The sequence below is a fragment of the Cervus elaphus genome, chromosome 13, assembly GCF_910594005.1.
Source record: "Cervus elaphus chromosome 13, mCerEla1.1, whole genome shotgun sequence".
Taxonomy (NCBI): Eukaryota; Metazoa; Chordata; class Mammalia; order Artiodactyla; family Cervidae; genus Cervus; species Cervus elaphus.
Genome location: NC_057827.1, coordinates 69,955,508 through 69,980,171, shown reverse-complemented (window position 1 = coordinate 69,980,171; position 24,664 = coordinate 69,955,508). Strand labels below are relative to the sequence as shown.

General features: G+C 45.6%; 1 protein-coding gene across 2 annotated transcripts in view; it reads left to right on the top strand.

Annotated features, from left to right (window-relative positions):
• Positions 1-3,121: 3,121 nt before the first annotated feature.
• The window catches only part of PPP1R13B (protein phosphatase 1 regulatory subunit 13B), a 69,573-nt gene continuing 48,030 nt past the window's right edge, over positions 3,122-24,664 (top strand). Inside the window, exon 1 of one of the 2 annotated variants that reach the window (XM_043921718.1) lies at positions 3,122-3,409. In XM_043921718.1, the coding sequence (XP_043777653.1) occupies positions 3,401-3,409 (9 nt within the window). In that variant the 5' untranslated portion in view covers positions 3,122-3,400. The remainder of the gene's footprint in view (positions 3,410-24,664) is intronic. The other variant, XM_043921719.1, reaches the window with a different exon arrangement.

Below are 24,664 nucleotides of genomic sequence, written 5' to 3'. Positions count from 1 at the left end.
GATGCCGTGGCCTTCAGTTAATAAAAAATGTATCGATTTTGGTTCATTAGTTTAAATGAATGTACCACACTATCGGGCTTCCTCGGTGGCTCAGCAGTGTAGTATGTGCCTGCAGTGCAGGAATTGAAGGAGATGGGAGTTCAACCCCTGGGTCAGGGATCCCCTAGAGGAGGGCAGGGCAAGGCATTCCAGTATTCTTGCCTAAAGAATCCCACGGACAGAGGAGCCTGGTGGGTTACAGTCCACAAGATCGCAAAGAGTTGAACTCGACTGAAGCGACTGAGCATGCATACACCACACAAATATAAGATGTTAAAAGCAAGGGAAACAGAGTGGGCTTGGGGGAAGGCATATGGGAACTTTGAATTATCTTTGAAAGTTTTCTGTACATCTAAAGCTGCCCCAAAGTTTATTTTTAAAAGTAACAGTGAAAATGCTCACTCTGATTTCTGACCTAATCCACCCAGTTCCCACTCCTACCTGCAATCCTTTCTTAGGGTTCTTGCTCCTTCAAGAATTCCTTTATGCAAATTTGACTCTATACTTTCTCCCCAAATGGGCTTTTTAACTTGCTTGAAAGACTATTTAATAATTTTTAATATAAAATAGTTCAAACATACAAAGTAGAGAGAAAAGCACATCCCAGGGACCCATCACCCACATTTAACAATTATCAAGGATTTGCCGAGTGTGCTTAGGCTGGATAGGATCTCCTGCCTGGCGCTCTCTCTCTTTTGCTGAACCCTTGTGCATCTTTGAACAACCTAGATATCTTCTTCCATCACCCTGGGAACCATATCCCACCATCAACAGTGATTCCTGAAGGGCTTCTCGTGAACTTTAATCTGGGTGATGTGGAAACAGACAGGCTGTTTATCCCTGACCTGATTATGTCCACATGTGGGATGGTTTGGGCGTGGAGGAGGTCAGAGCGGGGAGGCCAGTTATGCACGCCAGTTATGCACGCCCTTGGTCTAGATACCAGGTGATGGGGCCTGGTGCTTGGAGGTTGCAGCAGAATGGAGAAGAGAAGGAGTAGAGTAGCCAGAGCCTGTGTGCCTGGCCACCGAGCAGCCTGGCTGAGCTCACATGGGTGCCTGCCTGGAGGACAGAGGGTACCTCGGTGTGAGGGCGGGGCAGCTGCCTCCGTCTGTGCCCACAGGTCCTGCAGGCAAGAGTGGGGGCCCAGTGGCCTAGCTTCCCCTTCTCGGGAGAGTGAGCTCATTTTGACCACCTCATCCCAGGTGGCACTTCTCTGCTGTGCCCTGAGAAAGCCTGTTCTTTGCCTGTGCCCACCCCTTCATGACTCAGGACTGGAGCGTGTCAGAGCTGAAAGGCCCTCAGCAATCACTGACTCTAGACTTGCCCCAGTTAGACATGGGGAAACTGAGACCCAGAGAGGAGATGCAAGCTGCATAGGGCCACACGAGGAGTCAGAAGCAGGGCTGGAGTTAGAACCAGGTCTCTGACCTTCAACCTGGGATCTCCTGTTATTACCTAGAGCTCTCTCTTCTCTCCCAGAAGAGATGTATCACTAGCCATTGGTGCCCAGCGTGTATAAATTTAAAAATTTCTGCGTAATCCCTCTCCCAGGGGATTACCTGGGTTACCTCTGTATACTAAGCCCTGCTTGCTAAGGATAGCATAATTACAGAAAACTACTGTTTATGGAGCTGCTCCCATGGGCCACAAACTGTGCTGGGAGATTTTCATACACATCCGAATTTTCCTAAATCCCATGAGGCAGGTGTTATTATTTCTGTAATCTCCCATTATAGAGATGGGCAAATTGAGATAAACAGAGAAGGTGCAGCTTGTCTAAGATCATACTTGAGGGCGTGGCGGAGGCAGTGTCTGTTTGACTGGAAAGTCTACACTCAACCACAAACCAACCGCCTTGGCCTCTGAAGAAGAAGCCAAGAAGAGGATGGTGGTGGCTCCCCAGCCTCCTCCCTCTTTGTCCCTCAGCCCCACCCAGCGGCTCAGGCCCCTCAAAGGAGTAGACAGGGTAGGGATAGACTCTGATCATCTCTGTTCCTAGAGACGTCCCTCTGACATCACCTGCTGTCATCTCTATGGTCCAGTCCCAAGGTGGGTTTGGGGCCCTAAACAGACCCCTTCACTCCAGATGCTCCAGGGAGTTTCAGGGCTGCCTGTGGAGTGCACCGGTCACCATCTCGTCAGGGTTCCACTGAATGGCACAGTGTGGAGGGCACAGAAAGGATGCATGCTCACTGGGCACTGAGGGTCTTCTCAGCCCCAGCCCAGCCCTGGACACGTGGGTGGCCGTGCCCTGGCCTCTGTAACTCAGGCGTTCAGACCGGGGTGCTGGTGAGACAGGGCTGTAAGGACAGAAGAGGACCCTGGAGAGGAAGACTGCGTGCCGCCCGGGACGTCTGCGCCTCTGAAGGACGCTGGCACAGGTGCTGCAGGCGTCCTAGGCCAGGGGTACCGCCTGCGGGAAGTGCCAAGGCTGAAGAGCCGCCACGTGCCCGGGAAGGTCGGCTGGCCGTGGAGAAAGGGCCCCGGGAGGGTGGCAGAAGCCGCGGGTAGGTGGTGGTGGCGGGGAACAGGTGCCCAGGGCCCGAGCGCCACGCCGGCTCGTGGGTCCGTGCTGAGCAATGCGGAGCCAGGTCACACGCGTGGTCTGGGGCGCACCCATCCCCTTCCAAACCGAGCCCCGCAGCCCCCCGGGGCGCCTGGAGGCCGGGGTCGGGACGCGGTCAGAGGGGCACACGCGCGCCGTGGCCGCGGGATGCGCCCCGCCCGCGCCGGGTCTCCCGGAGCCCGGGTTCGAGCCGTGGCCCCGCCGAGACGTGCTGCGGTGCCCGGCCAGGTCCTCCCTCCTCTGGGCCTCGGTTTCCCCCACGCCGGAGGTCTCCGAGGAGCCGAGACCGCGGCGGCGCACAGCCAGGCACCCACAGGCCGGCCCGCGGGGCGGGGCAGCGGCTTCCGCAGCGGGCGCGCCACCCCCCGCTCGCGGGAGCGCGGACGCGCTCGTACCTGGCCGCGCTCGGGAGCGAGGCGGGGCGGGGCGGGGCGGGAATGCCCCGCCCCCTGCGCGGGAGGGCCAATCGGAGGGGGCGGCGGGCCCCGTGTGGGGCGACGCGCTGGGGGCGGGGCCTGCGGGCGCTGAGGAGAGTCCGCGGGCTGGCGGCGGGAGGCGGGCGGCTGGAGGAGGTGGCGGCGACGGCAGCCGGTCCCGGGACAGCGACGCAGCGCGCCGGCTGCCGCGACAGAGCCGGCCAGGCTCCGCAGCCCGCCGCAGCCGCCGCCTCCCCGTGAGGGCCAGAGAGCGCGGCGGCGGGCGCGCGGCCTGTGAGGGCGACCGGAGCGGCGGGCACGGCGCGGCGCCGAGCGTCCTGTCAGGCGGCCGAGGGCGCCGCGGACCCGCGCCGCGATGATGCCGGTGGGTGCGGGCGGCGGCGGCGGCTTCCTTCACGGGCGGCCGGCCAAACCTCCTTCCTCCTGCGACTCCCGGCCCCCGGGGGCCCGCGCGAGCTCGACGGGCCGGGCGGGAGGGGAAGGAAGTGGCCTGGCGGGCGCGCCCGGTCTCGGCGCCCCCCCCGCGGGCGGGCAGGTGGGGCGGCGCCGGCTGTCAGCGCGGGCTGGGTCGGGGGTCCGGGGATCTGGGGGCCGGGGGTTGCAGCGGGGTCCTGGAGCGGGGGCCGGCGTGGTCGGGAGTCCGGGGGCAGGGGGGGGGTGTCCCTGGCCGGCGCCCCCTCGGCCGCCAGCGCGGCCCTTTCCTGCCGAGCCTCCACGGCAGGGCTACCCGGGAGGGGAAGCCGGGAGGTGGGATTGGAGCCGGTCAGTTCACCCAGCCCCACCCCGTCCGTCCTGGCGGGGGGTCGGGCGGAGAGGCGGGGGTGTCGTTTGGCGCTCGCCCCGTTTCAGGGTCTCGAGGCGCCTCTGTGGGCCCCCCCCCGTCTGAAATTTGCTGGTGTCGTATTTGGAGTCGGCAGTGTGGGCACCCCCGTGTGGTGTTCCCACGCTGGAAACCCACATTTCTCCGTAGTCCTTTTCGTGATTTCTGAAATCCTGTTGTATTTAGGAATTTACTTGGGGACTGGATTTTGAGAGCCATGTTAGGCATTCCCTTTTACCGTACCTTCGAGATTTGTACATTTGGCGTTATCTGGCCTGTTGCCACCGATTTGAAGGTTGAGCTAGGTTCATTTGTGCTGTGGTGCCGCCTTGTCCTGCCCTCAAGGATGCGTTCTACTAGCAGACACTGCTTGTTAGATTGCCAGGCTCCTTCCGGAGTTTTTCCTTTACCTATCATCTAAAGAGCCATGAGTGCTGAATTATAATTTTTCTATTCTGGCTTTTTGTGAAGTAAATGTCTTGATTTATGAAAAAATGAAGGGCGGGTGGTACCCAGTTGGATGTATTGGTTTTCTGAGTGCCTGTATATTAAGTAAAATTCTCAAAGACATTTGTAGTAAAGTAACAATTTCGCCTACAGTTTCTACATTGAAAATCCATTTCAGAAGGAAAGTACCGTTTCTCTGCATTTTCTGCTTGAATACTATTATTCCGCCGTGCTGCACCCAAGGACATTTAGATTAGATTTTTTTCTCCCTGATCTTTCAAATCATTTCCTGTCTCTTGGTAATCTCTTCTGCCCTTTTCAACTGATTCCAATGCATTGCCTTTGCAGAGTCTTAAGATTTGACCTAGTTGATCCTTAGATCCTTCTTTGGCATTAGAGCTTGTTGTATTTCTAAATGTTTGGTTTTAAATGAATGATTGTCTTGTAAAGAAAGAACTGGATCAGCATCAGAAGATCCAGGATCCAGTACTGGTTCTGCTACTTTTTAGCAATGTGACCTTGAACAATTCAAGGTCTCCAAGCCTGGAATTACCTCTAAAGTAGGGATAAAAACAGACCAATATCTGATGGCTGTCCTGAGGATCAAAAAGGATGATGTGTCCAGAAGTCCTTGTTAAACAGAATGCCATGCAGATATGCTTTATGGTTAATATGGCTCTGAATTGTCAATTTCTAATTTTAACCTCTGCAAGATAAGTCATTTGGAAACAGTTCTCTCCCTAATTCTCCCTGGCTAGATTTGGAAAAGGCATTATGGTGTTTTGGAATTTTGAAACCACTTTTAGCTAAATCCTGTAATTGATACTATAGTAATATTGAAGCACACCTATAAAGTTTTGACTGATTTCATCATTGTATGATGTTTCATTTTAAATACTCTGTTAAGGAATTTGGCTTACATTTTCCGTATGATACATTCAGATGTTTTATTTCTCTGCTTCACATAATTAGAATTTCTAGTCTACCTGACCAGGTTTTCCTTTTCAGAAGTTTGCTTGGCTGGCAGTTGGGAAATTTCTTTGTGATACTCATAATAATCAAATACTGTTTTTAAAAAACAGGCCTATTAAGTATTTAAAGCACAGTGCTTTTATTTTAAAATGCCTTCTAGAAACAGATGGTATTTCTCTTAGTACCACTTTCAAGGTCTTTACTTTTGTATTTCCTTCTTGTTCCCTAAGTACGACTTTTAAGATTGAGTCCTTCCTCTATAAATGGAGTTGGGGGTTGGTTGTAAATTTCATAGAAGTTTTAAGGACATGCCATTCTTACTTGGTACTGTCTTAAACTGTGCCCCCAAGATATAAATAAGATTTTTCTTTATTATATATTTGGTGTTCATCATCATCATCATCGTGAATCATTGAAGGAAGATTAGATCATATTTTGCAGAGTTTGTATAGAGTAGCACTACCCAATAGGAATGTAATGAGCCACACAGATGTGATTCAAATTTGTCTAGTAACTAGTATTATTTTTAATAGTTTATTTTGTTAACTCAATATATTAAAAATATTATAACTAACATATAATCAGTATGAAAAAATTACTAGTGATACTTTCCTTTTTTTTTGGTACTAAGGTTTTGAAATCCAGTGTGAATCCAGTGTGAATCCACTGTAAATCCAGTGAAGTTCTATGTATATAGCACACCTCAGTTCAGACTAGGACATTTCAAGTGCTCAGTAGCACATGTAGCTAGTGGCTGCTATCTTGAACAACATAGGTTTAGAGTGTATGCTATTTTACTTACTTGAGAATTGGCAATTAGTATGTAGTGTCTGTAATAACTTTTAATTGATCAGATGACTTACTGCAGCAGCCAGTCTCTCAGCTGTTGGAAATGAATATCTTGCCATGTTCTCATATGACACAATAAGGTCTTTGTAGAAGTCTTCAATTTGCTTATTACATCAAGTTTCATGACTGTCAATTTTAAACAAAGTTATATTTTTGAATTTTCTGTTATTAAAATATCATTGCATTCTAGTATGTGTGGTCATTCACCTTTTTTCAATGGATGACATTTTAAAACAGTTTCCCAGGGGGAAAAAGGGACCACAGTTTAAAGATGACTTGTTGGCTGGTCCCTAACGTCTGGACCTGAAATCATTTAGGCCATACCTAAACAACTTTGATAGAAATAAGGATTTTAATAAAGGTAGCCTGGTTCAGAGCATGAAAAGGCTGAAAAACTGCCTTGATCATTAGCATCATTCTTTTCTACAGAATGAACACTTTGCAGCTGTAGAGCTTTTTGTGCACAGGTGAAATGTATCTGGAGCATGGTGCTAAGGGTACTTTTTTCTCTTTGAAAGGACTGTTGACTTGGGTAAAGGAAGTTCTATGGCTCTGAAGTGTGTATTATTTGTAAGAAAGGCACTCTGGTGGTAGTGTTTCGGTCATGTTAGCAGTGGGACTCCTTACCTCCAGTAGACACCATGCAGTGTGATTAGTTGATTCCACTTATTTCTGTCCTAGGAGCTCTTTCAGCATATTCACTAGGGGCTGTGGGTTACATTAGTTTGTGCTCAATATTTAGCTCTCATTAAACAAACATTCAGTTATTTCAGGTATTCACTTTCAATGATGTAGAAAACATTTTGAGGTTCTGAAATAGATTCCTTTTGAAACCATCAGCTTTCATGTAATTTACAAAACAGTGAACTGGAAGCAGAGAGGCTAAGGTTCTAGTCCCCACTTCTAACTCTGTGACCTTTGGACTTAAATTTCTTTGAGCCTCTGTTTTCTTACCTGTAAAATGAGTTGGTCCTGGTCTTTTCCAAGTGTTTGTGATTGGTCTAATAGTTGATACGTGGCATATACTTTAATGAGGGTCAATAATATTCTCATTGGCTGCATCAGAGGTTGACGCAACCTATCACTTGTTTCGGCAATCTTTTAGTAAGTGCATTCACTGCCCAAGTATTTTGGTATGATAGAACTGATAGAAGCAGCTCAATGGATGTTCATTATTATTGTTAATAATTAAGTCATTTGATTGGCTTTAATTTCTAGCCTAATTCCGTAAACAAAACACTAAGGACTGGAGAAGATTTTTTTTTTTTTTTTAATTCTAGTGACTCCTTGAACTGTAGCCCTTCAGGCTGCTCCTGGCTTCTCTATCCATGGGATTCTCCAGGCAAGAATACCAGGGTGGGTTGCTATTTCTTCTCCAGGGGATCTTCCTGACCCAGGAATCAAACCCGAGTCTCTTGTATCTCCTGCATTAGCAGGCAGGTTCTTACCATTAGCACCACCTGAGAAACCCAGTTAAGTCATTTTGACCGGTTTTATTTTGTAGCCTAACTCAGTAAACAAAACACTCAGGACTGGAGGAGTTTTTTGGTTTTTTTTAAACTCTGGTTTCTTTGAGACAAAAATTACAAAGATAATATTACCATTTAAGATAATCAAACTATTTCTAACTTTTGGAGTGCCAAAAAGTTCACAGAAGGAAAAGGAAAGCTTCGATCATACAAAGATGCATATATGAAAGATTTGTTATTACAGTTTTATTGAAATTAACAATAATCTTTAGGAATAACTCTTCTGAAGGCTACAGTATTAAGTACAGCAGTAACGTTTTCCAGCTGTTTAACTTCCTACATTTAATTTAGTAGTAGTGAGCACTCAGTGAACGGCGCTTATCATTACGTGCTAACACTGTGGCCTCTGGGCTTCCCTGGTGGCTCACTGGTAAAGAACCCACCTGCCAGGCAGGAGATGCGGGTTCGATCCATGGGTCAGGAAGGGCTCCTGGAGGAGGAAATGGCAAGCCACCCCAGTATTCTTCCTGGGGAATCCCATGGATGGAGGATCCTGGCAGGCTAAACAAGAGCAGTTGTGTCTTATAGGCTTTGTGGTGGTGTCTTCATGTTTATGGGAAGTGAGGCTCAGGAGGAAAAGAAACTTGGCTAAGGGCCCCAGTTACTTAGTGGTAGAGCACTGCTGGGAAGCAAACTGACTCAGAAGTCCTGCTCCTGGCCTTTGTGCCGGTCACTTACAGGAGTCTGCTACAGCCACGGCCTTCTGCTCGCGGTGTTAGTAAGTTGAATTAGGCTAAATACTTTCACCTGATGCTTAGCTCAGTTGGTGCTTAATATTTAAAAGGATCTCATGGTGAACCTACCTGATAAAAGACGATAGTTTTCGCCATCTTGAATTTGGGGATGACTCCGTGTTAAACATAAATGTAGGGCTTCCCAGGTGGCTCAGTGGTAAAGAATTGGCCTGCCAGTGCAGGAAATTCAGATTCGATCCCTGGATTAGGAACATCCCCTAGAGTAGGAAATGGCAATCCACTCCAATATTCTTGCCTGGGAAATCCCATGGACAGAGGAGCCTGGAGGGCTACAGTCCACATGGTCACAAAGAGTTGGACATGACTGAGCATGCACAGACGTCTTAAATGTATCCTTCCTTTCTCAGCATCCTATTTTGAAAAGTCTATGTCAGTGTATATGCCTAAGAGTTACTTAGAATTTTTAGCAAGATAGAAACTTAAAATATCACCAGGTTGCTGTGTTGAAGTTACATAACTGGTTGTCAGTGTGCATTTTTGTGTGTTTGCACAGATGGGCAATAACTTCTCAGCAAGATTTTGGTGGGATTTTGATGTCTGAAAGTGCTGTTGCCATAGTTATTTCACAGACTGTGATTCTGGGGCTGAACAGAAGAATGGTGGTATTCAGGTTCTATTGTGACACTTTCTTGGCTTAATTGCTTTGTTTTATTTCACTGCAAAGATAGCCATATGACTGTTGTTCATACTAATTGGTAAGCAAAAGCTGCTGTTACTATACTCTGTAAAATAAAAATCTTTGCTAGGTGACATCATACAGAACAATAAAAGACTAGAAAATGAGGTAGTTTTGATTACAATTAATAAATGACATTCAGAATGTTAGTGTACAATTCAGAACAGGGTCTTGCTAGCAGTACTGTGTGTCCAGAGAAACTGTTAACTGAAGTTTTGACCGAATCATGCTTTATAACATATGTTGTGATTGTAATCATTGTAGCTCTAGCAAATGCAAAGGCCCTGTGGTAGGAGCAGGCCCAGCATACTGGAGAAACAAAGGGATGTCTCTGTAACTGGAGCACAGTGTGTGAGGGGCAGGGTGGAGGAGATGAAGTAGGAAGGTGGTGGTGAGTGGATGGGTTAGGATCTTACAGGGCCTTGTGTGTTACTATAAGGGCAGAGGACACAGAGAGACATTTCCTTTGGAAGAAAAGAAACAGTGGTTTACTTGTTAAACACAGTGGTTTACTTATTGCATCATAAGTAGTTCTGAATCAGTAGTCATTGCCTGAGGGACCTCACTGTAGCAGGTAAGAGTCTGGGCCCTGGCATCCGTTGGCTCAAGTGTGGATTCTGGCGTCACCAATTGACTCTCTGACTAGTTCACTGTCTTTAAACTGAGGATAATAATAACAGCAACCCTAGGGTTGTTAGGATCAGTGGATTATCACATTGAAAGTGGCCTGTTGTGTAGTCAGTGTTCAGCAAATGTTATGTGTAATAAGTTAAATTTCCTTTGGGAAGCTTTCTCATCTTTGCCTTAGCCAATTACGTCAGTAGAGGCACTCCTCTACTGGTGTGCCCTTTTTTTTTTAGATGTAATTCACATACCATTAAATTCACCTTTTGATGTGTACAATTTAGAAGTTCTAAGTTTATGTATAAGACTGTGTTGTAATACAATCTTTGTATTACCTTGTTTTGTATTGTAATATAATACAACCTTTGCCACTATCTTTTCAGAACATTTTGCCTGGTCTACCTTTGCAGTACTTGTAGTTGAAGTCTTAAACATTTGTTTGTGTGACTGGTTAATGTCTTTTTTTGTCCTAGACTGTAATTTCCATCATGGCAGGAGCTTTTTACTGTTTACCACCAGTGCCTGTCCCAGTGACTGGCCACATAGTTGGTGCTTGGTGACCATTTGTTGAATGAAAGAAGGTATGATGTGGAAAGTAGTGTCAGATCCCTTTGTGAAGAGGTGTGCATGTGCTCTGATGGGGTTTGCACTTGATCCTATGGGGTGATCAGAAACCACCAAACGTTTTTAAAAAGTGGAGTGATACAGTCAGATTTGTATGGCGGAGGGAGAATTCTGAAACCAAGGCTGGAGGAGTAGACCATGGAGTGAAGTGAAGTGAAAGTCACTCGGTCGTGTCTGACTCCATGGACTCGTCCGTGGAATTCTCCAGACCAGAATACTGGAGTGGGTAGCCTTTCCCTTCTCCAGGGGATCTTCCCAACCCAGGGATCGAACCCAGGTCTCCCACATTGCAGGCTGATTCTTTACCAGCTGAGCCACAAGGGAAGCCCAAGAATACTGGAGTGGGTAGCCTGTCCCTTCTCCAGGGGAGCTTCCCGACCCAAGAGTCGAACTGGGGTCTCCTGCATTACAGGCGGATTCTTTACCAACTGAGCTGTCAGGGAGGACCATGACGTAAGGCAAATTAAAAAGAAACAGGAAAAACAGTTAGGAGACCAGTTGGTACAGATCAGACTTGACCGGAAGGTGAAGGGAAAGATCCAGTAGGAGGTAAAAGAGATCGGCTGGAGTGAGAGGGTGTGTGGAGTGTGTATACATGTGAGTGTGTGTGACCAAGAGGAAGGAAGTACAGTGGCTGGAGCTGAGGATAACAGGTTTATTGCTTCAGCAGCCGGGCTTGTCTTTCCTGTGATTAAGCTAGAGAACACGTAGAAGGAATCGGTTTAGAGGCCTCTAAGGGGATGAGTGAGGTTTATTTGGAGTGTGTTGAGCTTGAGACGTCTGCTGTATCCAGAAAGATGTTACTCTTAAAGTAAAATATATATGTTAAGTTAAAAAAATCATTTTTCGTATATTAAGTGATTTTTAATGTTGTGTTTTTGGTATTTGCTTCCTGGGCATTTGTGGCACACCACGTGCATATGGCATTCCTTGTAGTTGTTATTTTGCCTGATCAGCCCCACCCTGAGCCCCCACTAGACGCCCTGCATGGGGCAGTGGCTGGCCTGGGCCTCCGCCATCTTTATGGAGTTTATACGCACACTGTTTATAGCAGTGTAACGTGTGTCTCCGCATTGATAGTTTATGTTTTGCTTGTTGTTTACATTGTATGCTTATATTTCTACTTAATGGCAGTCTTGAAAATAATATCAGTAAATAACAACTAAACTCTTGAGTGATCAAAATATGAAGACAGATGAAGTAAAATTTGATGGCTTTAGGATTAATAGTAAAAAAGCCCAACGATAGGTACAAAGAGTATTTGTGATAGAAATACACATGTAAAACAGGGGGCCTAGTGGTTATCAGCTCAGACTCTGGAGCCAAGACTGTCTGGTTTCAAAGTCTAGCTTCGCCACCTACCAACTCTGTGACCTTGGACAAATTATTTAACCTCTCTGTGCCTTATTTTCCGCTTTAAAATGGGTTTAATAAGAGTATGTTTCAGAAGGCAGTTGTGAGGATTGCCAAGTGCTTAGTGCATTCTGTTAATGTAAAATAGCACTCAGTCATTCCTGCTCCTCTTAAGTTTTCTCCAGTAGCTGCAAGACCTCACGGCAGAGGGTCCTGCGTGCACTGTATCCCACCTGGGTAGAATGGCTGTGTTCTTCCTCCTGAGAGAACTAGGTGGTGACTGTGAAATCTGTCAAATTGCTAGGTCAGAGAGGGACAGTTTGCATTTCTTAGAAATAAACGTTTACCTTCTCCTTCCAGTACCCTGTTTTATTGAGACCACAGCTAGAACCAGCTGGTATTCTCTTCACTCAGTGCTCTGTCCCTGAGTGGGAGAGCCAGCCCTGTCCTTCTGGTCTCCACCTAGTTGGCACATTCCTGAGCACCCTGTATAAAATGCCCTTCCCTGACTGCACTTCATTTCTCTTTAGAGTGCTTACGTCCACTGGCAGTCACTTGTGGAGGCTGCATGAAAGGGGGGCTTCGTCTTCTTTTCCCACTGCAGGATCCCCAGTGTCTCTGGTCGACACTCATTAAGTGCTTGTTTACTGAATGGCCTCGGCAGGCATTTAGGAACCATCCCTTTATGCTGGCTTTGTGCCAGGCCTGGCACAGTCGCTGCTCTCAGTGAGCTCACGGTGGGGAACAGGCCTGTAAACAGAAAGTGCCGTTCTGGAAGATAAAGGCTGTCCGAGTGTCAGAGTGCAAGCTGCGGCGGGGTGCAGTGGTGAGAGGGGTCTTCTTGCCCTCGGGATGCCAGGAGCATTTTCACAGAGGAGACGACATTTGAGTGGGGTTGAGAAGGATGGGGAAGGGATTTAGATAGAGGCCTTCACTTTTGTGGTCTTGTGGCTCAACTGGCAAAGAATCCACCTGCAAAGCGGGAGACCTGGGTTCAATCCCTGGGTTCAGAAGATCCCCTGGAGAAGGGAAAGTCTACCCACTCCAGTATTCTGGCCTGGAGAATTCCATGGACTGTATAGTCCATGGGGTCGCAAAGAGTCAGACGCTACTGAGTGACTTTCACTTCACATTTTCAGGGCATTGAGATCTGAATTGGTGTGGTGTGTTGAGGGAAATCAAAGGCAGTGGCACCCCACTCCAGTACTCTTGCCTGGAGAATCCCATGGATGGAGGAGCCTGGTAGGCTGCGGTCCATGGGGTCACTGAGAGTCAGACACAACTGAGAGACATCACTTTCACTTTTCACTTTCATGCATTGGAGAAGGAAATGGCAACCCACTCCAATGTTCTTGCCTGGAGAATCCCAGGGACAGGGGAGCCTGGTGGGCTGCCGTCTATGGGGTCGCACAGAGTTGGACACGACTGAAGCAACTTAGCAGCAGCAGCAGCAGTTGAGGGAAATTGCTTAGAGCTTAAGGCCTGATGGAGCAGGGGGGCTGGTGAGGTAGACAGAGGTCAGATTCCGAGGACCTTGTATGACCTGCATAAGAGTTTGAATTTCATCCTGAGAAACATGAAACTGTTGAAGTTTGTTTTTTAGTTATGTTAAAATGTGCATAAAATTTACCATTTTAGCCATTTTAAAGTATACAGTTCTGCGACATTTAAGTACATTCACATTGTTCAGCATCCATCACCACCATCCATCTTCAGACTTTTTTCATCTCAAACTGAAACTGTTGCAGGGTTTTAAGCAGAGGTGTAAACGCTCAGGTTTAAGTTGGCCTTAAGTGTCTGGAATCCATGAGAAGAGTCTGTTGGGGTCGTCGAGACAGGAAAGGTCTCTGAGCAGTCAGAAGAGCCGTCAGAGAGCCGCGCACTGAAGCTGGCTTGGAGAAGGCCCTCCTCAGCCCTCACTTACCCTGGACTCTAACGTGGCACACAGTTTTAATTTACCTGGCTTTTAAATCTTCACAGAGGCTGCAGTCAAGGTTGCTGGAGGGTGTAACTATGAGCAGACGGGCTGCTGGAAACCACAGAAAGAAACAGCTTTAAGAAACCCCAAGGTTGTGGTCTGAGGGTGGGCATCCTGACCTCAGTCACCACCAAAGATAGCATGATGACAGATTACAGACTACACACAGGGTGGTGGTTAAAGTCCTCATGATGACTGAGTCATCAAGAAAAGGGTAAATAGCATCAGTAACATAGACATCAGTTGGACACATTTAGATGAGCTCTGTCCAGCAGCAACTTAAGGTGAGCCACAAATGCAGTTTAAAATCTGGTAGCCACATAAAAAAGTGGAAAGAAATGAGTGAAACTAATTTTAATAATATATTTTATTTAACTCACTATATCCAAAAATTATTTAAACATGCAGTTAATATTAAAACATGATTAGTGAGGTATTTTATGCTCTTTTTCCATACTGAGCCTCTCAAATTCCAGAACATATTGTATTCGTATAGCACATCTGATTTTGGACTAGCCACATTTCACATTCTCGATAGCCATGTGTGCTGGTGGCCACATCGAATGGACAGCACAGTTTCAGATTTGGGGCTCAGACAAAGGGGTTAGAGCCTCAGCTATTCAGAGAACGCTATCATTCATAAGAATTAATTCCTCGAGGATTATACATGGCTGGTGTTTTATTGTAGCAGTTTTCATTAACTGATTTTTGCTTTTATGTTTGAAAAACTGTTGAGAGACAGTGTAACACAGTAGTTAAAGAGCACAGATTTGGGGGTGACTGAGTTTGAATCTCAGCTATTTAATTTCCTACCTGTGTGGTCTTGGGTGAGTTACCTAATCTCTCTGTGTTTTAGTGTCCTCATCTGTAAAATGGAGGTCATAGAAGTACCTACCTTATTAGGTTTTGTAAAGATTCAATGAATTGTTAATATGTAAAGAACCTGTGACTGGATGGCATCACCGACTCAATGGACATGAGTTTGAGTAAACTCCAGGAGTTGGTGATGGACAGGGAGGCCTGGCGTGCTGTGATTCATGGGGTCGCAAAGAGTCGGACACGACTGAGCGACTGAACTGAACTGAAAGAACCTGTAACAGTGGCTGGTGTATAATAAGCACTATAGATGTGTACTTTTATCCCCCACATGTTTGGTATCTCCAAAATGTTAAATGATCTTGATTCAGTAGACTTAAAAGACATTTTTGCTTTAGAGATTGCTTCGATAGGTGTTTTCACAGATGAAAACATGTTAAATTGTAATTTTGTGGGGATACGTTCTAACTGATGTCTTTGGGTAAATAACTTTGTTTGCTGCAACATTGAGGGTGCTAACAACCACAGAAATAGTGTAATTAATAATTAAAGGATTTTAGGATTATGAATAAAATTAGGAAAATTTGAAAGGATGATTTTATCAATATTTAATTACTAGTACTGTTAGACTTCCTGGTGGCTCAGATGGTAGAGTCTGCCTACAGTGCAGGAGACCCAGGTTCGATCCCTGGGCTGGGAAGATCCTCTGGAGAAGGAAATGGCAGCCCACTCCAGTACTCTTGCCTGGAAAATCCCATGGACAGAGGAGCATGGTAGGCTACAGTTCATGGGGTTGCAAAGAGTTGGACAGTACTGAGCAACTTCACTTTCACTGTTATAATTAAACTACTCTCTCTCAGAAATACTGTGTCAGCCCTACTATGTCTGAGAAGACTACCTACTTCTAACTTTTTTCCTTCGGTATTGTCAGCACTGAATTATTCTGAGAGTTTCATCTTCTACTCTTATTTGCAAATAAAATAGAAAAGAATAGCAAAAGTAAAACCAAAATATAAAAAGATCACTGTTTAGCATGTCGAAGATGTTTGAGAGGAGGTCCTTTATCACCTTTAAGAGTGAAACATGACTGGAAACATAACCAAATTAGGGTGTGGTTATTTAAATGTCAAGTTTTTGGCACAGAAGAAAGAAGTGCTTAATGGGGGTAATTTAATCATGGCCATTTTCATCTGTCATTGATTGGTGGTCTGTGGAACAGTTAAGCAGACTCTCTACTTAGAACATAATCTCCATACACAAAAATAAACTCAAAATGGATTAAAGACCTAACTGTAAGACTGGATACTATAAAACTCTTAGCAGAAAATATAGGCGGAACACTCTCTTGACATAAATCGCAGAAAGATCTTTTTTTCATCCACCTCTGAGAGTAATGAAAATAAACAAATGGGGTGGACTTCCCAGGCGGCACAGTGGTAAAGAATGCCAATGCAAGAGATGTAGTTTCTGTCCCTGGGTCAGGAAGATCCCCTGGAGACAGAAATGGCAACCAACTTGAGGATTCTTGCCTGGGAAATCCCATGGAGAGAGGAGCCTGGTGGGCTACACAGCTCATGGCGTTGCGAAGAGTTGGACATGACAGAGCGACTTAGCGCACACATACAAACAAATGGGACCTTATTAACTTAGGAGTTTTTGCACAACTGTGGAAACCATCAACAGAACAAGAGGAAAACCCACAGAATGGGAGAAAATATTTACAGTCAAAGTGACCAACAAGGGATTAATCTCCAAAATACACAGACAGCTCATGCTCAAAATAAAAAAAACAAACAGCTCAATTAAATGGGCAGACCTAAATAGACATTTCTCCAAACAAGACATCCAAATGGCCGATAGGCATGAGAAAAGATGCTCAACATCACTCATTATTAGAGAAGTGCAAGTCAGACCTGTAACGAGGTATCAGCTCACACTGGTCAGAAGGGCCATCACCAAAAGATCTACAAACAGTAAGTGCAGGAGAGGGTGTTGGGGAAGGGACCCTCCTACACCATTGATGGGAATGTACATTGGTACAGCCACTGTGGAAAATGGTGTGGTTTCCTTAGAAAACTAAAAATAGAGCTACCATAACCTTCAGTCCCACTCCTGGTCATATATCTGGAAAAAATCATAATTAGAAAGGATACATACACCCTAGTGTTCACTGCAGCACTGTTCACAATAGCCAGGACTTGGAAACAACCCAAGTGTCCTCAATAGAGGAATGGATAGGGAAGGTGTGGCACAGGGATACAACGGAGCATTTCTCAGCCATAGAAAAGAACGGAATGACGCCACTTGCAGCAATGTGGACGGACCTCGAGGCTGTCATGCTGAGTGAAGTCAGACAAATACCGTGTGCTATTGCTTACATCTGGGGTTTAAGGAGATGCTACAAGTGTACAAGTTCACAGAACACGCAGAAAACAAACTCGTGGTTACCAGGGGCAAGGTGATGGGGGTGATAAGTTGGGAGATTGGAATTGACATATATGCACTGCTATACATAGAATAGGTCTTTAATAAGAACCTGTTGAATAGCACGGAGAACTCTATTCAATACTCTGTAATGACCTACATGAAAATAGAATCCAAAAAAGAACGGTTAAATATTTACGTATAACTGACTTGCTTTGTCATACAACAGAAGCTAACACAGCATTGTAGATCAATACTCCAATAACCTGGAGGAGGAAATGGCAACCCACTCCAGTGTTCTTGCCTGGAAAATCCCATGGAGAGAAGAGCCTGGTGGGCTACAGTCCCTGGGGTCACAAAGAGTCAGCTGCAACTTGTGCACTCCAGTTAAAAAAATGGGGAAAAACCCAATAACCTGCCTGCCTCCTTCCTCCCACAGGCATTGCCACTCCCGTCATGGCTGACTCCTTCACTCTCAGCCCACACGTTGCTTCCTTTGGCAGGTCTTCCCTGACGCTGGCGTCCAGGTCAGGCAGTCCTCCTGTGGGCCTTGTGGCACACTGCAGTTTGCTGCTGGTCTCCTGGTATCCCTTCGTCTCAGCTCCAGGTTCTGTGAGGGGGCAATGTCGACAGGGCGTGCTCAGCGCCTTGCTGGGTTCAGTGAAATACTCCTAAATGAATGAATGAGTGATCTATCCTGTCAGTGTGTCCAATTTATGTTATATACATTGTCAGCCTTTGCTTTACACTAGGTTTTGGTTTTACGTGTCTTATTACACTGCAGTGTCTTGTCATAAAACAAACTCAGGAGTCTAATTTTAATCTCCTTATATGGTTATTTGCCTCTAGGATTGAACAGATCCTCAAATATTGTTAACAGAGAATACCTCATGGTCCAGTGGGTTTCTGGTAGGAGTCCTCCTGCAGAATTGCTGATAAGCAGATATGAAGGCTTATATGGGGTAACTGAGAGGGAAGGTGGGCTATTTTTATATTAGTGATAGCAGCTATTTATGCTTTCAGTAGTCAAGTCAAAGTAGCTGAGTTCCATGACTAAATTTAATGGAAAGTTGTCTTTTGTGTTTGTTTTGCCAGCTTTTTGTTATGCAAAACTGTCATTAAAGCCTCTTAATCTGCAGCTTTATGGTTAGTGATGCAGTAGTCAGTGAGGTGTTGGCTAATATTCAGAGAAGTCTGATGCTAGAGGTTGCCAAGGTCAGAATTCTGCACCACTGAAGAGTCAGGACTGTAAATTTAGGAGGAGTAATTTTTTGGAGGCTCAAATACACATTTAGATTTTTGTATTAAATAAAATTTCACTGCCTTCTTACCTCGCCATCTCCCTGCCTGAGTGGTACGTAGCAAACTCTCCTTTGAGTGCCTTTCGTTTTGTTTTGAAATTTTCAATCGCTTCTAGGTTGCAGCCATATTAGTTTGTCATAAAACTGTGGATTACTCTCTCCATTACTACAAAGTGAGGAGGGGTCCAGGATGATAACTGCTAAGGTCCTTTCTAGTGCTAGCTTCTTACAGTGTTGTGTTCATTAAACAGAGGGGTCTCCATGCGAAAGCCCTCTCAGGGAAGTTCCTGGAGAAGCAGGTGGGCTCTGAGCTTGCGTTGCATCCGAATTCTGAGACGGAGAGGGGCCAAGTGGCCCAGCTGAGAACGGGAGGCAGTTCTCTTCTGGGCGGGAGAGCTGTGCTTTCAGCAGGTACGTTCGTGCCTCCAGGATGCGCCAGGGCACTGTGAGAGGTGAGAATGGCGTGGGAGGGCAGGTACCAGAAAACTGACATTCAGCAGCTGTTTATACAAGTATTTACTGACTTTGATAATGTGCCAATGCAGTGCTGGGCATTGGAGACTTAAAGACACTAATTCACTGTCTTGAAGTGGGTTGTAGTCTAGTTGACAGAAACATTCAAGACAGGTGTCCTGTGGGACCCAGTGTTTGAGAACACGGGCTTTGGAATCAGGTAGGCCTGGGTCTAGCCCTGTCCCTGCCACTTACTGTGTGACCTTAAGTCACATACCTGTCGGAGCTTTATCTCCTCATCTGGAAGTAACAGCGCCTCTTGCTCAATCAATTCCGGTGTGGCCATAGGGAGAAATAATATATAGCCTTTTTAAAAAAAGAGGCAGAACTGTGTAAATTCTTGTGGAAAAATGCCTCGAATTGTTGGCTGGAAAACCGATTTTCTATTTAATGTGGTCTCACTGGGAAAAAGAAGAGTTTTGTGGTGAAGAGAAAGGTGTGCAAGGATATATACCAGCTGTTTAAAAGTGTGAGTCATTGGGGGAACCATCTTTTTATTACATCTGTTGTTAGATTAAAGAAGATTACATGTGTGTTAATTTGCCACCTAAAAAATAAGAATAATAGAAAAAAGAAAAACCTCTTCCCCAGGATATGTGGCAGGACTGAATGATATGCATGGAGAATGCTCAGGTGAGGTCTAGCACATAGTGAGTGTCCGTCATTGAGTGGGTGCCGTTACCATTATTGCTGGACATAGCAGCCAAGGAGGACGGCAGAACCCTTGAAGATTGAAGCTAGGTTCTGTGGTTTGAATTTCCAAAATCAGTTGATTCCTTGATTGTAGGATCTTGGTTGTGTGTGGGGGTCCTTGATTGTCCCCTGGGGCCCAGATCTGGGGACTAGGGTCCTTGTGGTCCTGAAAGAGGAGGACCCTCTGAGGGGTCAAGTGTGCTAAGCCTACGTGAAGACCTCTCCACGTCTCTTTCTGTCTTTTGAGGATGAGAACAGTGCCTGCCTCATCTTGAAGGGAAGGAGAAAGGTGGCCTGCCAAGCTGTGATAGCTATCCAGAAAGAGACCTGGGAGCCTCAAGGGCGCTGTGGCTTTCTATGTCATCCCTGGGTTTAGATTTGGACCTTGAGCCATATAATCCTTTCTGGACGCTGCTCCTCCTTCCGTAGAATGGGGATGACGCTCCTGCCGCTCTCATTGACATGGCATAAGTAATTCTTTTCCTTGTTTCTGTTGGATGAGGGTGGATACAAATTTTTTTGAGGTAGGATTGATGAGTCATAAGGCTTACTTTTCATCTGCTGGTGAAGTAGAGAGTTGGAATGAATCTTCACTAAAAAAAGAAATAGATCTGTTTCTGTAGTTTCTGTTTTCTCTTTAGACCTGATTTTTTAAATATTTGCTGCATCTTGGAACTCTTCCCTTCAGAGGGTTTTGTTGCAGATGAAACAGTGTAGCTTCCTGGGTGTAACTTATACTGATGCCCATACATCCAGGTGTACAAGAGAATGTCTCGGGTTGTTGCTTGTTGTCCTGGCAGTTTTGTCAACTCTTTTTTTTTTTTTTTCACTCAAAGTGGCCATGTTTTTAATTATATGGATTTTAATTGTATGGTCACCTCAGTTATATTCCAGTTGAATTCCTTGGACTTACTTATTTTTAACTAATAAGGTCACCAAGCTTTCTTTTTCAGGATCCTGTTGATAGTCATGGAGTCATTTTCAGATTTTATTATAGGGCTGATTTATGATTAGCTACTCTTTATAATTTGCACATGATAATGTATTCCTGTGTCAATTTTGTTTCATGGTTCTCTTTTGTAATTTAATTTCAGTTCATTTCTGTAATTTTTAAAGTTCTGGGGTTTTTCTGGTTTTCACAGTGCCCAAAGCTGTTGCCAGGTATTTAAATGAAAAGGGGAGGAAATTAGATTTGGGAGAATATTGTATGTCAGACTTCTTGCTGGACAGTTCCCAGACCTTCTCGAGCAATATTAAGTCAACAGTGTAACTAAATAAACTGCTGAGGGAGAGGAAGCCTGTCTGGCTGAGAATCAAGAGACCTGATTTCAGTCTTGGTTTTGTTACTAATAAGATTTATTAACCTTGACAAATTATTTCCTTCTCTGGGCTTCTGCCTCCTCATCTGCAAACGGGGAAAGAGGGGTGGTTATTATAGATAAGTCTCCTTTCTGGCTCCAGGATCTGATGACTGACCTTTCTGACGGCTTAAATTTTAAATTCTCACTGTATCTCTTTTAATTGCATTGAATGCCTTTATAAATGGATTAAGAAGCAAATGGTCACTTAGGCTAACTCAGACTACCAAAAAATATTTTTTATCTGTTTCCCCAAACAATTCTAGTGACTACTGAAAAGAAAATTGAGGCACCTGTGTACTGTCCTCTCAGATTTGCAGCTTAAAATGTATGCATTTAATAGGACTGGCATGAATATTACCTTAGGGAACACGTTGTTTTATTTTTGCATTAAAATGTGGATCCTTGTGAGACACTGAGTGCTGAGCCAACAACAGTCACTAGTTTTTGCTAGCAGAGAGGGAAGAAAACTGTTTTGTAGCAGTGTATGGAGCAGCAGAATTTGGTTACATAGGCTTAGGCGAAAGTGAGACTCTTGGAGGGCACAAACAAAACCCTGCGCACACCAGAACCTAAGGGAAAGGAGCAGTGACCCATAAGAGGCTGCTCCAGACTTGTCTATGCGTGTTTGGGAGTCTCCTGTAGAGGCGCGGGTCAGCGGTGGCCTGCCTTGTGGCCGGGGCGCTGGCAGCAGCAGTCCTGGGGGTGCAGCGTGTGCTGGAGTAAGTCCTCTGAGGAGGTCGCAATTAGCCCTTCCTTAGAGCCCGTAATGCTACCTACCATAGGGACTTCGAACTGCAGGGCAGGGCCACCTTAGGCCAAACTACTGGGAGGGATCACAGCCCCCACCCATCAGCAGAAAATTGGATTAAAGATGTACTGAGCATGGCCCTCTAGTGGTAAAGAACCCGCCTGCCAATGGAAGAGACTGAGAGATTCATGTTCAATCCCCTAGAAGGAAATGGCGACCCACTCCAGTATTCTTATCTGGAGAATCCCATGGACAGAGGAACCTGGTGCTACAGTCCGTAGGGTCGCAGAGTCAGACAGGGCTGAAGCGGTTTAGCACGCATGCAAGCCCACATGAGCATGGCCCTGCACACCAGAGCAAGACCGTTTTCCCTGTCGCCAGTCCCTCCCGTCAGGAAGCTTGCATAAGCTTTTTATCCATCAGAGGGCACAGAAGAAGCAAGAACTGCAATCCTATGGCCTCTAAAACAAAACCACAATCACAGAAAACTAACCAAAATGATCACATGGATCACAGCCTTGTGTAACTCAGAAACTGTGCGCTATGCCATGCAGGACCACCCAAGACAGATGGTCATGGTGGAGAGTTCTGACAGTACTGGAGAAGGGAATGGCAAACCACTTCAGCATTCTTGCCTTGAGAACCCTGTGAACAGTATTGTTGATGTTAAGTTGCTCAGTTGTGTCTGACTCTTTGTGACCCCATGGATGGCAGCACGCCAGGCTTCCCTGTCCATCACCATCTCCCAGAGTTTCCTCAAACTCATGTCCATTGAGTCAGTGATGCCATCCAGCCATCTCATCCTCTGTCATCCCTTTCTCCTCCTGCCTTCAATCTTTCCCAGCATCAGGGTCTTTTCCATGAGTCCGCTCTTCGAGTTTGGTGGCAGAAATATTGGAGCTTCAGCTTCAACATCAGTCCTTCCAATGAATATTCAGGGTTGATTTCCTTTAGGATTGACTGGTTTGATCTCCTTGCAGTCCAAGGGACTCTCAGGAATCTTCTCCAGCACCACAGTTTGAAGGCATCAGTTCTTCAGCACTCAGCCTTTTTTATTGTCCAACTCTCATACTTTACATGACTATTGGAAAAACCATAGTTTTGACTATATCAACCTTTGTCAGCAAAGAAATGTCTCTGCTTTTTAATACACTATCTAGGTTTGTCATAGCTTTTCTTTGAAGGAGTAAGGGTCTTTTAATTTCATGGTTGCAGTCACTGTCTGCAGTGATTTTGGAGCCCAGAAAATAAAGTCACTTTTTCCATTGTTTCCCATCTGTTTGCCATTAAGTGATGGGACCCAGAGCGATAAGAAAAGGCAAAAAGATATGAAACTGGGAGATGAGCCCCCAGGTCAGTAGGTGTCCAGTGTGCTGCTGGTGAAGAACAGAGAAATAGCTACAGAAGGAGTGAAAAGCCAAAGCGGAAACGACACCCAGTTGTGGATGTGTCTGGTGGTGAAAGTAAAGTCTGATGCTGTAAAGAACAGTATTGAATCGGAACCTGGAATGTTAGGTCCATGAATCAAGGTAAATTGGAAGTGGTCAAATAGGAGATGGCAGAGTGAACATCAACATTTTAGGAATCAGTGAACTAAAATGGACAGGAATGGGCAAATTTAATTCAGATGACCATTTTATCTACTACCATGGGCAAGAATCCCTTAGAAGGAATGGAGTAGCCCTTATAGTCAACATGAGTCCGAAATGCAGTACATGCGTGCATTCTTAAAGACAACAGGATGCTCTCAATTTGTGTCCAAGGCAGACCATTCAGTGTCACAGTAATCCAAGTTTGTGCACCAACCACTAATGCCAAAGAAGCTGAAGCTGAACGGTTCTCTGAAGACCAACAAGATCTTTTAGTAGTTGTTTAGTTGCCAAGTCGTGTCTGACTCTTCTTGACCTCATGGACTGCAGCATGCCAGGCCTCCCTGTCCCCTTCCTGCCATCTCCTGGAGTTTGCCCAGGTTCATGTCCATTGCATCAGTGATGCCATCCAGCCATCTCATCCTCTGTTGTCCTCTTCTTTTTCTGCCTTAAGTCTTTCTCAGCATCAGGGTCTTTTCCAATAAGTCAGCTCTTCATATCAGGTGGCCTAAGTATTGGAGCTTCAGCATCAGTACTTCCAATGGGTATTCAAGGGTGATTTCCTTTAAGATTGACTAGTTTGATCTCCTTGCTGCTGAAGAGACTCTCAAGAGTTCCTCTAGCACCACAGTTCAAAAGCATCAACTCTTTGGCCCTATGCTTTCTTTATGATCCAGCTCTGAGAACCATGCATGACTACTGGAAAGACCATAGCCTTGACTATACGGATCTTTGTCAGCAAAGTGATGTCTTTGCACACTGTCTAGGTTTGTCATAGCTTTCCTGCCAAGAAGCAATTATCTTTTCAATTTCATGGCTGCAGTCACCACCCACAGTGATTTTAGAGCCCAAGAAGAGAAAATCTGTCACTGCTTCCACCTCATCCCCTTCTATTTGCCATGAAGTGATGGGGCCATATGTCATGATCTTAGTTTTTTTAATATTTAGTTTTAAGCTGGCCTTTTCACTCTCCTCCTTCGCCTGCATGAAGAGGTTCTTTAGTTCCTCTTCACTTTCTGCCATTAGAGTGATGTCATCCGCATGTCTGAGGTTGATGATACTTCTCCCAGCAGTCTTGATTCCAGCTTGTAACTCATCCAGCCCCACATTTCTCATGATATACTCTGCATAAAAGGTAAAGAAACAGGGCGACAGTAAACAGCCTTGTCATACTCCTTTCCCAGCCCTGAACCAGTCTTGTTCCATACAGGGCTCTCTAACTGCTGCTTCTTGACCTGCGTACCTGTTTCTCAGCAGCCAGGGAAGGTGGCCTGGTATCCCCATCTCTTTTAAGAATTTTCCACAGTTTGTTGTGATCCACAGAGTCAAAGGCTTTAGCATAGTCAATGAAGCAGAAATAGATGTTTTTCTGGATCTCTCTTGCTTTTTCGATGATCCAGTGGATGTTGCCAGTTTGATCTCTGGTTCCTCTGCCTTTCTAAATCCAGCCTGAACATTTGGAAGTTCATGGTTCACGTACTGTTAAAGCCTTGCTTGGAGAATTTTGAGCATTACTTTGCTAGCGTGTGAAATGAGTGCAATTATGC